We start from the raw sequence: 18,273 nt of genomic DNA, 5'->3' as shown, positions 1-18,273 counted from the left end.
TTAAAGCAGCCATTTGCATTAACAACAATAGGCTTTGCGCTATTCGCTGGTCCGATTTTGCCAAACAAACTGTTGGAGTACCTGGCATAGTCACTACTGAACACGATAGCATGTTTATTTGGTGCCATCCATGCAATTCACACGAGTTCTATGTCTTCTCCAGAAATATACATTTTTCTCTTATTTTACTGAAATTTACAAGCAGCTTCACAAATTACTTATCAACAGTAAGACTGACAGTTAGCCAGGGTATATACACCAACAATTAATGAAATTAGTTCTGTTCAATTGTAGCACAGTAATGCGTTTTAGGCTTGCAAAATATCACTGGTTAAAGCCATTACATGAACCTTAAACGAAGTTTCACCTTCTTTGTACGAAATAAAGTTACCCATAAATTTTCAGAACTCTGGTCCCCTCATTTTGAATTAAAAGGAATAATGAAGAATCGATGGAATCCCTAACTGTATTCGGTAGACAAGACTCGATATGGATTAAAGCTGTTTTTAAATAGATAGTGGAGGAAAGCCTGACTACGGACCGTAGCGAGCTGTGTTAATTTGTACACAGGGCTGAGAAGCCGTGGAGGTGGTGAGCGGGTAGATCAGGTAAGCTATGACATAATATATTACTTATAAACAACTGTGTAAATGTATATGATTCTTTTACTGTTCTGCCTGTTGATTACGTTTTGTGCTACGATAACCATTGTCTATATTGCTTCTTAACTTTCCACAATGACTAGGTAGTATGGCGTCAATAGTTTGTGATAGGACATGGTGTTTATATAATTTATGTACAAAATAACTTGACACTAAGTGATATCAACATCTATTCGGCACTTGTGTAGACTTTAATGGAAATACGTCACTATTTCCGACTGTGAATGCTTTATATATAGTGGGTAAATTAGAGATGAACGGCAGGTTTAGTCGTAGGAAATGTGTACATCATGATGAGTTGCTCACAATTATAATGCTGAAAACGAAAGGAAGGTTTATATCTACAGAATAACGACAGCGAAATAATAGATGTCGTTCTCCTGATTGATATCTAGCATAGTCTCATAGTCTAGTTATAATAATATTTCACGCAACCGCTTGAAGATAACATTAAATAATAAACTAAAGACCTTCAGAAAATATATTACAGAACAGTCTCCTAATTCTGTTGATGTCATTTTTATTTAAGACTGTTTTGCTATTAATATTGCATAAAGTCTTACATTGTAACATCACATGCATATTCATGATTCTGACACGGTGTCTCTGTACCATAATAACGTGTAAGATACTGGGTATTTGAGAATACTCTTGTGTGTCACAAACATCGAAAGGCCTATTGGCAAGGTAGTGTTGTATCATGGTTTCAGTCACCGAGACGATTAACGAGAATTTAATGTGTGGGTGTCATAACGGACAAGTTGCTTTCGCTTTTATCGAACTTCTTGTATTGGTGCTAAAAATATACCAGCGCTTTTATTATTGTCTGGACTCACGGCAAAAGCATATGGAAGTAACGTATTTATTTCAGCTTTCTGTAACATAAATGGTCGAAAATGCTGGACTCGTTTTGTCTCTTCAGTAGTCAATTGAAAAACATGCGGTTTTTTGGTATAAACTGTAGAAATCATATAAAGCCAATAATAGGTGGGTATATTATTTTATAATTTTTTGTACCAATACATACATTTAATGTTAAAATAGTAACTTCTGATTTTCTATGTATTCTTACATGAAAGCATATGGAAGAATTCAATTTACAATATCTTTTTGCATTTTAACAATTAGATATTTGATGATAGTTAATGTAAGTACCGACATATTGAGTAATTGCGCTGTTCGATATATTGAATATAAAAATATTCAATGAAATATTGAATATAAAGATATTAAATATAAAAATATTCAATGAATTATTGAATATAAAAATATTCAATTAAATATTGAATTAGAAAATATTTAATGAATTATTGAACATAAAAAAATCAAAATATTATTGACAATAAAGATATTCAATGAAGTCCTCTCGTTTACATCCGATGCTGTTAAACTAATGTTCATCAAATCAATGTGCAAGGAATTTGGGTTTGTTTTATTTAATGTTCACAAAACTCTCTGCATTTAACCCCTGATTTATTTCCAAAAATGCTGGCATACAGACTATATGCATTGTATCACTACGATGTAATCAAATACACTATATGATACATGCTACAATTAGGTAACAGTGTTATTGATATATTCAAACAACTCATTGTTCTCAAAGTGAGCCATGGTAGATATTCCGAACAACATTCGACACTATAACTGCTCCTTCCACTAGGATAACACACACAAACATAATGTTCGATAGTTTTTGAAATAATTATTGTAGTGGATTACAATAAATCACCATTAACTATGCATTAATGTAAATGGTTTTGTGATGATATGGGGAATTTAAAAAGTCGTGATCCGGGAGTGGTCATCGAAGTAAGTTATTTTTGTATACTCATATAACACGTATTTAAAAGTAGGTATGTTTTAAGTAAAACAAATTGACCAGGGGTATTTTCGATAAGTACGCGAAGGTCGCTTAATCGCGAATTTCCCCCTCGCGTAAGATTTTGTATATGTATAAACTTTGTTGTTGGAAGTATCATATGAAAGTGAAAATAATAATACCGTGGAAGTTTTATGCATGTCAAAAAAAATAAAGGGTTCTCGCGAATATATCCATGTTTATAGTATATTGTCTCATCGTTGTGATTTTGGTTAACCAGTGCAAATTAAAATTGACATGCAGTAGATCATGCTTTTAACACTACATGCGAAGCATATGCATAATGCGCAAATGAATTGATAACTTTTCGCTTGCTTTCACAGAACAAAATGGCCATATAGAGTTTCAAAGCTATCTTGTGTATCTTTGGGCACGAAAATCCATCACATTATTTCAGTTTCTAGATTGCGTAATAAATAATTGTCTTTGATTGCATACAATTATAAAAGAATACTGGCTCATGTAACTTTTGGAATTTTAACATAAGGTGTTATTATGCTGCACAAAATGTTTTGCAATATCATATTTCGTACCGACTTCTTTAGGGTTATTTGTACCTGCAGACAGAAGCAATTAATTAAGAAAGCGTTCATTAGAATATACTCGTTAGAAGTTGAAATATCCTCTGTCATTGTCAAGTATTTGGTTTCGAACATTAACGTATGTGACGGTCACAGATGGTTACGGAGTCGTGTTTTGGACAGAACATGGGTTTGTTTTTCAACAAATCCTATCGTACATGGAAATATAAATGAATGAAATAACCGTTTATTACATTTCTAGAACTATGGATTATATATTGACTAATCGATAGAATAAAACAATTTATATCCTATTTTACAAAGTATAATTTAGCCTGAATTACTCTGACCCTAGTACCAGATTTAGTCTTGTAAGTTGTCCTATTTAAAACGACTACTGCGTTGTCACACATGAAAGGTTTCATAGAAAAAAACCCGTATTTTTTGCTTCCAATTGATACCTACCTGCATCGGGCTTTTTAGTTTTCCTATATATGATAATATTTTTAGAACTTCATAAAACTATAAATACAACAGTAATCAGATTTCAGTATTAGTTCCCTATATCACATGGGACAGTTTTCTGAAAGTAAACAGCAAGACAGTTAAAGGCTTTATAATCGATGCCTTACGTGTCTTCCTTTGCTTTCTATATGTGTATCTGTGTAAAAACAGTGTTATCTGGTACTTCCTTGACCCGCATCTGTGTTAAAGTAATACTAAAAATTACTACTAGAAAATAGAAAACAATCATCCTGTCTGATAAACCTTTGAGTGTAATATTAATCTTGAAACATGCTATTAATACTGTTGTAGTCATGTAAAGCACAAGGATATCGTATATTAAGCTTATTAAAATTATTATGAAAGATAATTTGAGGTCATCAAGCTTTTTTCGACTTTGTGAAAAGCATAAGCAGAAGCAGTATATAAAATTTAAGGTACAATATAACGCTATAGCCGTAGACAAGTAAGCATGGTTTGTTCTTGTTGATTGGTTGACAAATTTGTGATAATTTGTGATTTGTTTTCAATATTTTCTAAAGGATAATTTGTGATTTGTTTCGAATATTTTCTAAATGATAATTTGTGATGTTTCCAATTTTTCTCATGATAATTTGTGATTTGTTTCGAATATTTTCTAAATGAAAATTTGTGATGTTTCCAATTTTTCTAAAATAATTTGTGACTTGTTTAGATTTTTTTAAAATGATAATTTGTGATTTGTTTCGAATAATATCTAAATGGTAATTTGTTATTTGTTTCCAATTATCTTCTAATAATTTATGATTTGTTTCCAATATTTTCACAATGATTATTTGAGATTGTTCTTTTTCAGTTATAATTTAGTTTTGATACTTTTGGAATATTTTCTCAGTGGTTATGCATATGTGATTTTGATTTTTGAGTTTTTTGATAACGCAATAAAGAGTAAATTTTACACGACATTCATAGATTATTACAATTAATTATAAAATTCCTTAACTTTTTATCTGTTAAACTTATTTTCTTGCTTTACAGAGTCAGATATAAGATGGCTGTTACTGAAGTTGCTAATATCTTCATTGCTTGGTGTGCAATATTTGTCGGTTACTGTTCAGGTAAAAAAATATTTTTCTGCTTTAATATTTCTCTGGCAAACTGAACCATTGAATGCATACAATGAGATAAATATTTCCCTTAATCTATCGGAAACCTTTATACTTTTATTTCCATGACTTCGAAAAGCTATATATATGGTCACTCTTTCCAGCCTTTTGATATCTTTTAATTGTTTATTTCTAAATGCATATAGGAAAGCATTGGAATAGAGACAAAAACGGTATTGATGCAGATGTTTTTTACTATGATGCTATTTTATCTTTGACTCAATATTTACATTATCCGAGTTCGAGATGGGAGTAGAAAAGTTATAAAGAAAGGCAGTTAACAGTTTAAGCTAATTTTTTGAAGGGTGGTGGATACTAAAAGCGATGAACATAAAATAATAATCAATTAGATTTTAGTGTGATACTTGACATTTTTTACTCCAGGTGAGGTATACCAGATATACCTGTATAACCTAATTATTAAGTTAGAGATATGTGTGATGCTTAACATTATTACTCCAGCTGAGGTATACCAGATATACCTGTATAATCTAATTATTAAGTTAGATATTTGTGCGATACTTGACATTATTACTCCAGGTGAGGTATACCGGAATTTCACCTGTATTACGTACAACTGGGACGAGACCCTGACGTGTTCATGGTCCGTGGCGAGAGAGTTTAGTGGCTCGTCCTACACCACAGCAGTAGATTGGTATGTGCGATTTTATATTAACACAACCAATTATCGGTGATCTATAAATGTGTGTGTGTCTAAGTAAACAAAGTTGCGGAAGGCTTTGAGTAACACTCTCATATTTCGTATGGAACTTCAGTTGAATTTTATAAAGCCTACAACTGTATTCAAAACAGCTATATTGGTTCTCTTTAACTGCACAGTATTTCCTCCCGATAACATTTAAAAGAATTTGTATAGAATATATTTAATCAGTGGTTATAAAGGGTGCGTATTTTTCATTAAATATTCATTAGCACAGGGGCTTTGATAAGCTTGCAAAATGTTATTATAGCAATCTATAAACATCAGTATCTATACAGTACACCCTCGATAATCCGGATATTTGTGTTCCCAGTCCAAACCGTTCGGATTGCAAATGTTTCGAACAGCCGAAATTTATCTGCCTTAGTCAATCGCAACACCTGTGGAAGATTTTTGCAAACCTGGAGGCCATACCCATGATTCCTAGCGGTAGTAGGAATCATGAGTAAGACCTCCATACTATATATTAAATTAAAAGTTAAGGCATGGGAGAAAATAACCTAACATGGGTCTGTCTATAACGAATATACGTACCCGGCCTACTATACCTTTCTGCCGGGTACGAATTGGTTCCTATGTGTCGTAGTGGAGCACTGCCTCCGAAAATCACTCGGGCATAGTTTTCTATACTTTTTTGTAGGTTTCCAATTATTTTATGCGTATACATGCATTTACATATTATTTTTGTCCAAAACAAACATAACTACCATTTTTAATATCTACCGTACCGCTAACAAGACGTCAAATTCACAATTTGTGGACTTGTCGTATAAATTCCCTTCAGAGAGACCTTCATATTTATTATGTAAAAAAAAATAATGCCTCGATGAGAATTTGATTTTTTATGTAGTTCAGTTTTATTGCCTGGTAGGGTAAGCGATATCAAACAAGTACGATAAAAATGCAAACAAACGTTTTATAATGACTTTGCTCCATTAGCAGTAATAGGCACCAATTGTAGCTCTAAAGGCGACACCATTTTCTGTCAAAAAGTCTTCTGAGCTACAATATTGCAGCTAGGGTTTGTCAAGTGGACATGGATATCACAACCCTCGTGAGAGATTTTGGCCAAGCCTCGGGTTGACCAGCCAAGATGTTTCACACGGGTTGGATATCCCTGTTCACTTGACATACCCATCTAAAATTATGTTAACCAACATTAATAGACTAATCACCTTGCGTTTGTTTAATGGTTTCGGAGATGATAATTTTAAATCATGATTAATTTTTATGAAACCTTACACTACTGTCGATTGGCAAAAGATAAGTACTCATTACATTTTACATTTTAAATACTTTTACGTCAAATTTGTTTTTATTTAACAGGCAAATCACAGGCTTCCCAAGGATGCTGTGTCCGTCCCTCACCCCTAGCACGTGTGTTTGGTCGTTAGGAGGGGACGGCCAGCAGGGAGATACCGACCCTTACCAGCCGATACGTGTCGGGTTATACCTACTGAGGCAGAACAGGACAATACATACACAGTACTATAAAGTGGATTTAGAACAAAAAGGTAGGCACATGTGTATGATACTTAAATATTTTTTTTGTTCAATAGTTATCTTTTTTTATATATATATTTTTTCATTTTTCACTGTACCTGTGAAAACAATTTGAACGTATTGGGATTAGTCCGAATTAAAATGCTTGATTTGTGTTATTAAAAGTTACACAAGTCAATAATGCTTAAATTGAAATATCATCAAATTGAAATCTCAATCATACATTGATCAGTTGATCTAATTAACGAAATTTGTGATTATAAGCTGAAGAGAATGAAAGCAGATTCGTTGATGAACCTCATGTGACTGTACTGTCAAAAACTGCACAGTTACTTTCCTGACTCAAAGCCAAATGCCAGTTACAACCTTACCATGTTTTGAAAAAGATAAGATATAAATCTTGAACATTTGTCGATCAAGGAGGACATTAAACATTACAATACACTAGTTCCTCGATTCGTCGTGATATTGTTCAGTAGCCATGTATCAAAGAATATTATATTCTTATGAAGAGAACTTAGAAAGGCTATGCCTGTTCACCAATCCCTTTTCAAATTATATTTGAAATAAAATGTGTTGAAATTGAATTATATTCAAATGTCTTTCTGTTTATTAAAAAGCAAACAAGACATTATATATACGTAAAATTGTTCTTGTTTTTGTTTGCAGTAAAACCAGCTGCAGTTTCTAATCTTAGGGCAAAACCACTTCGTTTGAATTGCATTTTCGTTGAATGGACCCACTATAAAGTTGACCAAACTAAAATTTATTCCTTGGAAGTGTCATCACCTGGGTTAAATACCATAAGGAAGGTGACTATAACATGATTGTATCTATGTAATATGTATGAGGTGTGTACGTTTCATGTTTACATTAGTCCAGATAAGTAATTGTATAGTGCACAATAGTTAACACATATGCGTTTCGTTTTATTATCGTTTTAATTTTGATAATGAAGAACAATATTTCAGCTGGAAGTATTACACACTATTTGATAAGCTGAACTCATCCATGTATTGTTTTATTTTTTAATGAAAAAAAGACAACCCTTTATATGAAATTAAAACAGGGGAAAAGTAAATAAGTGACAAATAGGATCCATTGCATGGGAAATAGATATGAAACATGACTCTTTTTGTTGCCTGCAAAGAAAGAAAATTATTGCATTAGCAGAGTTATGTTTTTTCAGATTCATGGGATGACAAACTTTGATTCCACGGAGTTTGACCAGGAGGTGTCCAATACGACAATATGTAACTTATTCTATTACACTAACTATACAGTTACCGTAAGGGTTCGGGCTATAGATATGGACTATCAACAGATAGGCTACTGGAGTGATCCGCTACACACTCGTGTCCTCACCTCAAAATCAGGTCAGCATGTGCATTAGAATCTATAATCCTATGTATATACTGGGGTTGGGATTTATTTTGATTAACATTACAGAAGTTGGAGGAAAGATGTAGTACCCGGGGAAAATCATCTACATACAGTTAGTACCTAGCATCAATTATTTTCCTATTTTTGTCGTGGCTGAACGTTCGTTTGCCTATAACATTTACAAAGGCAAACAGTTGTTCAGTAAGTCGTTGAATGGCGTCTTGAAATAACGAAGAAGATCAATTTCTGATTGCAGTTTTATTTGAGATTAAATTTTCTGTTCTTATTTATTTGACGTTCTGAACACCTCTTTGTGTTCTAGTTCACAACGGTTTTCCCAATTTGTATATGCTTTGTTAATTCCTAACACTAGTATACTTGTATATAAATATAATGTATTTGTATGAATTTTAGTTCCATCTAGTCCGCCATTCCTACCTCCTGGAGGATACACGTTGTCAGCGATAAACAACGAGGGGTACAGAATGGCCAGGGTTCACTGGCAGGTAGGCCTACCAACATAACGCAATGTTTATATTTCACAACACACAAGATACATTTGTACTGTTAAAATTGAGTAAAAGAAGAGATATGTGGATCATTAAAATTGTGTATTCTCTCCCTCTAGAGGACGTTTGTTTGAAAACAAAGTTCATAGATTCCCCGTGTTATTATTTTTCATATTAAGAACATTAATGAATATTAGGCCACATTTTAAACTTAAATAATAAGAGCTAAGGAACACTATATAGCCTTGTGGTTTCATGCATATGCATGGTGTTATTTGGGCCCTCTATTCATGTGAATGCATGTTTTAGGTGTTACATACCTTTCTGTACATATAAATGTAAACTAAAGATAGACACTCGAGCGTTCTTGTCAATGCAAGTAATCATCTCATCCCTTAATATATTAATACAGGAAGTTCCTATATTAATACAGGAAGTTCCAAAGAATACCCGGAGTGGTGAGACTATAACATACGACGTGGAAGCTGTTCCTTTAGGAAACTGTGGATCACGGACTGTTCGCAGTAGTGTTCAGAAATCACCAGCAGATTTCGACATCAAGTCTGGATGTCACTATTCCGTCGCTGTGTGGACAAGAAACGAGAGAGGCAGATCAAACGATGCCAGCGTGCTCCATATTAAGCAGAATGGTTAGTTCGATACAATCATTTATAATGTTTCGTTTTACGAAGAAGTTTCAACATTTTTTTATTCATTACTTAAAAATGCTCCACTGCTGACAAATATTATTTTTTCTAAATAAAAACAGGATCAGACGAATTCGTATTTTTCTTCAGTTACAAAAGTTATTTACTTTACACCTTTACCACCATTGGAAAGTTTCAGTCTTTAATTTTACTTCAAGATACAAATAGTGAAAATAGTTAATTGCGTCCTGACAAAATTTCGTGACACTAAATCCTATATGTAATGAAGACCTGAATGCGCCTGGACCAAAAGCAAAATGAATGGTTCTTTATTATTTTTTTAATTACATATATATATACATGGTTAAACACCAATTCTTGTTCAAATGATGAGTATCGTTTATGCTCTGTTGGTGGAGCATCTTTAAAAATATTTCAAAATGGTCCACTATGTTTCTGAACCACAAAGTGAAAATTAATCAATTATTCATGGCCCGAGATAAAGTTATAAAATCAAACATGATTTCTTGCGTAAATATATCTTGCCTTTCGCTAGTTGTATGGGCTTGTCTTGTGATAGTTATCTGTTGAGCTGTAATTATGTCGAAGGCGGGAAACTAAAACGGTCCGCGTTATGGGAATTGGAATTTACATTTTATCATTTTATTTAAAGTTGTTAAGGAAGTGATGATAAACAAAACTAAAATATATTTGCATAGTATTTTCGGTAAGATAATAAGTTTTGAAACTATACAAAATTATCAATCTCGTTTTAAAGTTGCGTTTAAAAAATAAAAGCAATTTTTGTTAAAGAATGTACCTTAAACATATTTTTAAAAATTATCATTTTCAAATTTTATTAGTATCAGTCGAGTATACAAGTGTTTGTTGAAAAATTCCTATTCAGCTATACATATATTAACATGTCTTTTAAATTTGATTGCTGATAAAGTAACAAATTTTGCCGACATATTTTAAGCTTTCTTTGTTAATGCAAAAGTCCATATACTGTATTCTGCTTGTCTATATCTAATTTTCTAATAGCTATACCGAAACCCCGGGACGTATTTTTGGTTAAAGGAGGTACACCGGGTTTGGCAAACATAACTTGGCTGGAACCAAAGGGAGCTAACTCGTCTTGGACGTACACTGTATACTGGTGCAATAAATTACCCGGGTACTATTGCAAGGTATTAACCACTTTTGTTCTAATTTGGTTTTTATGTTTCTTCATGCTTTAATATACTCGTCTAATCCTGATCTCTGTATCCCGGCATAGTTTGATGATAAATCTTCCTCTTAATTTGTAACATGTAAAACCTGTATAACTCACAAACTGGGTGAATGTAGACAAGTTACATTTGCGCCGCAAGGGAGGTTACTACTACTGCTTCCGTCAGCCCTAGCTACTATATATTGCACAATATTGCGGAATATACTTGGTTGTGAATTAGTAAAGAAATGGTTTAATTAATAATGTTACAAAACCAGTGGAGATTTCAATGTTACTTTTCGATGACTAGTTCGATATGAAAACTGGCACCTTCATCAGATATCGAATAAATTTGATTGTTGAAACTTATTTAGGCATTCAATTATGGTCTAAAAGTTATGAATTATTTCCTCAAAAAATTAACGAGTGATTCATACATGCTTGTAGTATTTATCTTGTGATTATATGAATTACTGGAGAAAGTGATCCTGTCGAAGGATTTGAGTGATTGTTCTGATTAAGTGTATCTTTCACTTACCACAGGGCCAGTTTAACACTATGACCGGGATATCACCCAAGTATGATTCAGAATTGGTCACCGCAGAGATAAAGATGGACGCACATCCAAACGCCACGTATATGTTCGGAGTGTCATCAGAACGTAACCAGAACGGGGCTATCGATAGCAGTGGATTTGTGTGGACAGACTGTTCCATGCTCTCAACAGGTGAGGCGGAAGAAAAATTCTGAAAGAAAAAAAAGTCATTAACAATTTTGAGGATGTTTGAAATGTTAGAGGATGAAGATAATAAGTGTATGTAAGGTAGAGAGGATGGAAGTATTGTGAATGATAATAAGGAAACAATTGTGTGGTGCATGAAAAACTGACTGAAAAAAAGTTATATAATAAATATTTTTTCTTAGATTTTTTAAAAATATTTGTTTATATATGACGTTCTTAGAGTAAATTAAGAATTAATGTGAAAGTAACTACATAACTATCTGATTTATTTTTTATATTTTTTTCTAAGTTTTACATTTTTTTTACAACAGATTATCTTAAGTATCCCAGAATATCATTTCATGGACTCCCTTCGGAAAACAAAGCCAGGCTGACCTGGACGTATGTGGACTGTGCTGAAACAATGATAAAAAAGAGTCATCTACAACAGTACCTTATCAGAGGCTGTATATTAAACAGCTGTACAGGTAAGTTTCAGGTGCTGGAGTCCAACAATATTAACTGCAGCACATTTCAATGGTATTAACATACAACTGAAGTTTTTCATCTTTGTCGACTATGCATGCATGGATTAAATTCATATACTGCCTTTTCTGAGGAAAAAGTCTTGATTTGTTCTCTGACCAAATAGCATATTGAACGGTGACACCCTTATATCCCTACGGCCTAATAGTCCGAAGGCCCATTAGTCCGAAGGTCCAATAGTCCGAAGGCCCTTTAGTCCGAAGGCCCGTTAGTCCGAAGGCCCGTTAGTCCGAAAATTAGTAAATATTGCAAGTTATATAGTTGTTATAATTAACGTACAGTTGTATTTTCACGAAAACATTTTTTCTGGAGTGCTGATCTGACAATTTATATGGACGATTGGACGGCAAGTTGTCATTTCTTCATGGAGCATTGCGAGGTCAAAATTACATAAAATTAAAAAAAATAATACTAAAACAGGTTTATATGTAATATTTTATAAGATATCTCACAAGCATACAAGCTTTAAGATGACCGATTGTAAGCCTTATGTACACTGTAATTTGATTGCATTATGGTTAACGTTGCTCCATGAATAAATGATGTATATAATCAAATTTTACCGAAAAATGACCTCTATTATACCTTATATACGTTATATTTTACAATATGTACATGTATTTTGCGTTTCCTTCCCCTTTCTTTGACTTGTTTATTCTACCCTTAATGACAGAAATGGTCCGCATAATGATATTTCGGGGGGTGATGTTAAACCGGATTACATTGTAAATTAAAATGCATATACTCTTTAATATCAGATACGTTTACGTATTTCAAGATTATGCTCTGTTTTAAAATCTATAGTCACATACATGTAAGTATACCTTAGCAAATTTACAACAAATCTTTTGCATCGAAAACCGTAATAAACATTTCGAGTACTGTTCACATATAAATTCCAGTTATATTATTTTTTTTTCGGACTATCGGGCCTTCGGACTAACGGGCCTTAGGACTATTGGACCTTCGGACTAACGGGCCTTCGGACTATTGGGCCGTAGGGATATAAGGCGGTCACCTATTGAACAGTTACCTTCCATGTAGGACGGTATCAAAGGTCATACCATTGTTTTAGGATCGAGACTCACGTCGCTTTCTCTAAAAAGTATGACGTTACGCTCACAAACATGTGGCGTCACAATGAATACCCACCCACAAGGGCAGATAAGTTAATGTTTCTATAAAATCGAAACAAGGTTTGGATCCCTCCTAGTCCTTATGTATGCGTTAACCAAATGTATTTTATGGAAGCATCAATGGTATTTTACGATGGGTTTTTATGTGATTGAGGTATATTAAGTATATCATATAGTTTTTATCTACCCTTAAGATCTTACTGCGGACGGTAAACAGTCCTATGTTGATTTCCCCGTGACTGAAGCTGACCACCAGATCTGTGTGACGATCGCTGTCCGTCTGGATAAGGTATCCGGGGAGCCGAGTCGATCTCACTGTTACACTCTACCGCCACCGGGTGAGGTTTTCGATTTGTTATATGAAATATTACATATTCATAATGTTTTATGCATCTAACTATACAATAAAGCTAGTGTTAATGCTTTATGAATGATTGTTTGTTCAATTTAAGCCCAATTATATCCATTACATATATATATATCTAAAATTATAATTAAATCTATTTTACATGATATCCTCAAAATTCAATATCTTTTGAGAAACTTTATTTTCTATGATTTTTTTTTCTTCTTTATATGCTGAAAACTCAATTTTAAGTCAATCGAAATTCTTGTGACAAGCAAGATTGAAATATACATGTAAGTATCTAAGATCAATCATAATTTATTCTTTAATGATATCCATGTTAGTACCTAAAATCTGTTTCAAACTATTCTTTTACATTCCCAGGGTCCTTTGATCATCTAAATGGTGTAGCTCTCACACTTATTATCCTGTCAGGTCTGGCGATTCTTGTTATCCTCATCACCATCTTAATGTAAGTTTTTTATCATTAATATGTATTTACAAAAATGGCCATGTACGAAATGTAAAGATATTGACGAAGAGACAAAAATTATAAGTATACAAATATAGAATAGACAGGAATAGAATATAATTATTAAGGCAACAATATCTGGAAATAAAATTTAAATACACCATAGACTGATGATTCGAGTCCGGCGTAACTTGACTGTTCCTATACTGGAAAACAACTATAAAAATAACTATTTATTTAAACATTCAGCCAGATTTCATATACATGTATATTAGGATCATTGCTTATTAACTGAAATTCTATTTAATCTAAAAATGTTTATGCCTTGACAATGATTTTCTCAGATTCGGCATCAGATGGTGGAGGAAACCGACCAGACTTCAGATTCCACAGGTGAGAACATTAACATATTAAATGAATACCATTTTATATCAATTCACTATTCTATACATGAATCTGCGTTGTTCTACGTCACTGTCTGCAGAAAATCAAACCATCAAAAGCTTTTGCATGCATTTCATGTTGAGTGCATATTTTTTGTTCACTCCGATCAACATTATATTCCAGAAAACGTTCAGTCCTACAAAGTCCAATGAGGTAGCCATTTTATAATAACATTTTCTTAGTTGCAATTTTTACTTTATGATATCCGTTATAGTTTTGCATAATGTGTGTTTTAGATAGAAATGGTCTGGCCGCTTTTACTAATTTATCTCCCTTTAGATGTCGATGCTTGAGATTTGAATCTTTCACAACAACGATGTGTTTATATTGATGTGCCTTAACCGGTTCCTTATTAAATTCAATTATATACAATGTTACATTCTATTTAACCTGTTTATAAATCAGGGCCAAGTTGTTTAAAGGATAATTAGCTTAATCACATGATTAGTAGAATTTTCATTTCTCATTTGTGATAATATCTTTCCCAGAATCAGCAAGCAGGTAAAGAATAATATTCTTAAAATTTTGATGAAAATTTGTAAAATTCATATTATTTAATTCAAATTATTACTCTTGATTTGAAAACTGTCGTTATACTGTGATTAGCCTAGTTATGTTTTGAACAACTAGGTCCTGTACTTTAGATGAAACATTTTCTTTCGTCATTTGCATTCTCACATAAAATTCAAAACCAATCGTATGCATCTATATTCAGTATCAATAATTATTATATATGGTCAATGAAACAAACGAAATAGACTAATACCGTAAACCTTTTAATTTTCGCGTTCTATATATTTCGCATCTTTGTAAATTTCAATATAATTTTGCTAAAGCATTACTTTATGACCAAGGATTGTTAAGTATAATGATATTTTATAATTACGTTTTAATACAATTGTTCACAACACATGATTGAATTTTCGTTTGAGCTTTTTCTCGAAATTACGTTAAATATGATTTAATTCTGGATAAAGCTTTCTCGCAAAATTTCGCAAAAGATGTGTCTCGCGAAAATAATGTGGTATACAAGTATCAGATAATTTCCCACAACACAGTTAATCTCATAGTTCTCATTATAATAAACATATTATTATGTACGGTGGCTGGAAAAGACATGAACCAATAACAAGTTATTGCGTGCGAACGCAAAAGTATTGCGTCTGCACGCAATACCTTTTTTTTCATGTCCTTTTCCAGCCACAACGTAATTATTAGATCGACGGTTAATGCAAACTAAGAAAAAAAGAATAATAGAAAATGCTCAAAAAATTTAATATTCTCAACTCTGAGTGGAAAAAAAAGAAAAGAAAAGGAATGCAAACTAAGAAATCATGTTTTTGTAGATTTGATACGTTTGGCACTTTGACGCACTGATCTTTCTTGTCTTTTTTTTGCTTTCTACTGTTTCACTCTTCCTACTAATGAATTGGTTCGCTTGTTGATCGTGTCTGTCTAATATCTGTGTTGCTACGTGACTTACATATTATTGTTTTACATGATTGACAGATACCAAAGGAAGACAATGAAAGACCACTGGTAAATGTAAGTCTTCAAGTTAATCATAATAATTTGTAGAAAAGAAAAAAAAATGTATGCATCTGTCGAATACGTTAATTAAAGTTTTCAATAAATAAAATATCAAAAATGTATTTCTTCAAACAAATATGGAAACAAAGTTTGCGAAACTTGAACATTTATAGAAAACATCGACTGAAAATATTCTCTTTACCTGATTAATGCCAACAGTTTTAAAGATGTTTAGTTTAGATAATGTTAACAAAAGTGCCGCTTATTAACATGAAATGTTTCGTCAATATTTAAGTTATTAACACAGAAAGTGGTATAAGTAATCCCAAATTAATACATGTAATAGTATTTTATTGATTTTTAATTGATTTATACAGTGGAAACTAGTGCGTTAACATTCTGTACATAAAGTATGTAATACATACTAATACATATAATTCATAAATAAACAGAATGCTAGCACAGCAGAATAAAGTATTAGCAAATATAGAAAGATATTGTTTATACTGTGTTTATTAAGTTATGTTATTATTTACAACAGGACGGTAGTTCCTTGTCAGCGTCAGCAGCAAGAAGTTGTACGAGTACGGAAACTGCCCTCCTACCTAACGACCGGACCTGTTAGAGAAGTTTTATGAGTACGAAAGCTACATATGTACCCTCTTACCTATTCGATCGGACCTGCTAGAGAAGTTGTATGAGTACGGAAGCTGCCCTCCTACCTAACGACCGAATCTGTTACAGAAGTTGTATGAGTACGGCAGCTGCCCTCCTACCAAACGACCGACCTGTTAGAAGAAGTTGTATGAGTACGGCAGCTGCCCTCCTACCAAACGACCGGACCTGTTACAGAAGTTGTGTGAGTACGGCAGCTGCCCTCCTACCAAACAACCGGACCTGTTAGAGAAGTTGTATGAGTACGGCAACTGCCCTCCTACCAAACGACAGGGCCTGTTAGAGAAGTTGTGTGAGTACGGAAGCTCTCCTCCTACCTAACGACCGGACCTGATAGATAAGTTGTGTGAGTAAGTAAGCAGTCCTCCTTCCTAACGACTGGACTTGTTAGAGGAGTTGTGTTAGTAAGGAAGCTGTCATCCTACCTAACGATCGGACTTGTTAGAGAATTTAGAGTAGTCCTTTGTATGAGTGCAACGTCATGTTTTCAAGAGAAAACGAAAAAAGTTTTGTCCACAACGTAATGACGTTACAATCGATACGTTCACGAAATCACGAGATCATTTTGCGGTATGCAAAGACGGAATACCAGTATTCTGTTCCATGTATGAACATAAAAATCCTTACTATTTGTCATTGAAATTTCCCCTGACACTTTTACCTCTCTTTGTTATCAAACACGTTCTACCTCTCCTATTAATATCACTGCTATACATGGTTCCGGTCCATGTTTGTATCAACTATTGTTTCTTAATACTGTAAACCAACAAACATCGGGCGATAAATCATTCTAACCCAGAGTTACCTCCCTTCGTTTTACTGCATCAGAAATGACGATGTAAACGAACGCTGATAGACGAGAATGCTAATCCTAGACAGCACCTAGATTGGACGTCAACCTTTTATCGAGTAATTTTTGATACATATGCAACGTTCATCTACAAGGCTATCCTCGTATTACAATAGGTCTTGTCACAGTAACCCGACTTACCGGCGTATTAACAAAGTCCACATATTAAGTTATGTCAACATCTTGATGAAATAGCTATTTATTAAATCACATCTTTCTACATATTAACAGAACAAATCGAGTTAAGTTACTTCGATAAGACCTTTTAGCAACCCTTAATTGGTAGATCACTCAAATCAAGGTCAAAATTTTATGTTATGAAAATGTCTGATAGGTAGAACTGCCGCCATATTCACAAAGACATTTGTATTGTTAAATAAACGTTTTCTATTGATATTTACATATATATTCACATTATTTTAGCATAGTCAATATCATTCTTGTCGTATTGCTATAAACAAAACTTTATTTATTTGACTTTTTTTCTAATGATCTGTCATCTATCTACAAATATCAAATAATTGATATCATTAGATGGATGACAGTTCGTATGTAATATTGCATAAATTGGCAATTGTTTTGAGGTGTATTGATCATTATGAATAAACTGTACTCGTATTGAGCCTATACGCTCGTATGCTAGACATGTTTCCGTCCATATTTTACATATGAAAATTATCTTGGTAACATTTATCGAGATATTATTTATAACTTTGTGATTATATCACATTATGTTTATGCACTCGTTTCACGGCATTATTTCACGGCTACATTTTTACGTATACTTATCTACACATTTATACTTGTAGTAGAGCTCATTGTTGGAGTAAATCATCCTTGGAAATATGATAAATATGATATTA

General features: G+C 33.1%; 1 protein-coding gene across 2 annotated transcripts; it reads left to right on the top strand.

Moving 5' to 3' along the window:
• Window positions 1-452: 452 nt before the first annotated feature.
• LOC138324876 (uncharacterized) lies at window positions 453-16,675 on the top strand. Of its 2 annotated transcripts, XM_069270094.1 has the most exons (17): window positions 453-608; window positions 4,587-4,666; window positions 5,255-5,369; window positions 6,762-6,949; window positions 7,608-7,750; window positions 8,128-8,314; window positions 8,736-8,827; window positions 9,264-9,480; window positions 10,522-10,667; window positions 11,234-11,417; window positions 11,744-11,899; window positions 13,288-13,431; window positions 13,824-13,911; window positions 14,256-14,304; window positions 14,479-14,508; window positions 15,865-15,900; window positions 16,427-16,675. In XM_069270094.1, exons 2-17 carry the CDS (start codon window positions 4,600-4,602, stop codon window positions 16,508-16,510), a joined length of 1,926 nt encoding a protein of 641 aa, XP_069126195.1. In that variant the 5' UTR covers window positions 453-608; window positions 4,587-4,599; the 3' UTR covers window positions 16,511-16,675. The 2 variants fall into 2 exon arrangements, with proteins under 2 accessions (XP_069126195.1, XP_069126196.1); XM_069270095.1 differs by lacking the exon at window positions 14,479-14,508 and having other exon boundaries at window positions 456-608.
• Window positions 16,676-18,273: the final 1,598 nt, after the last annotated feature.

Source organism: Argopecten irradians, chromosome 6 (assembly GCF_041381155.1).
Source record: "Argopecten irradians isolate NY chromosome 6, Ai_NY, whole genome shotgun sequence".
Classification (NCBI taxonomy): domain Eukaryota; kingdom Metazoa; phylum Mollusca; class Bivalvia; order Pectinida; family Pectinidae; genus Argopecten; species Argopecten irradians.
This window is presented reverse-complemented; position numbering and strand designations above follow the sequence as displayed.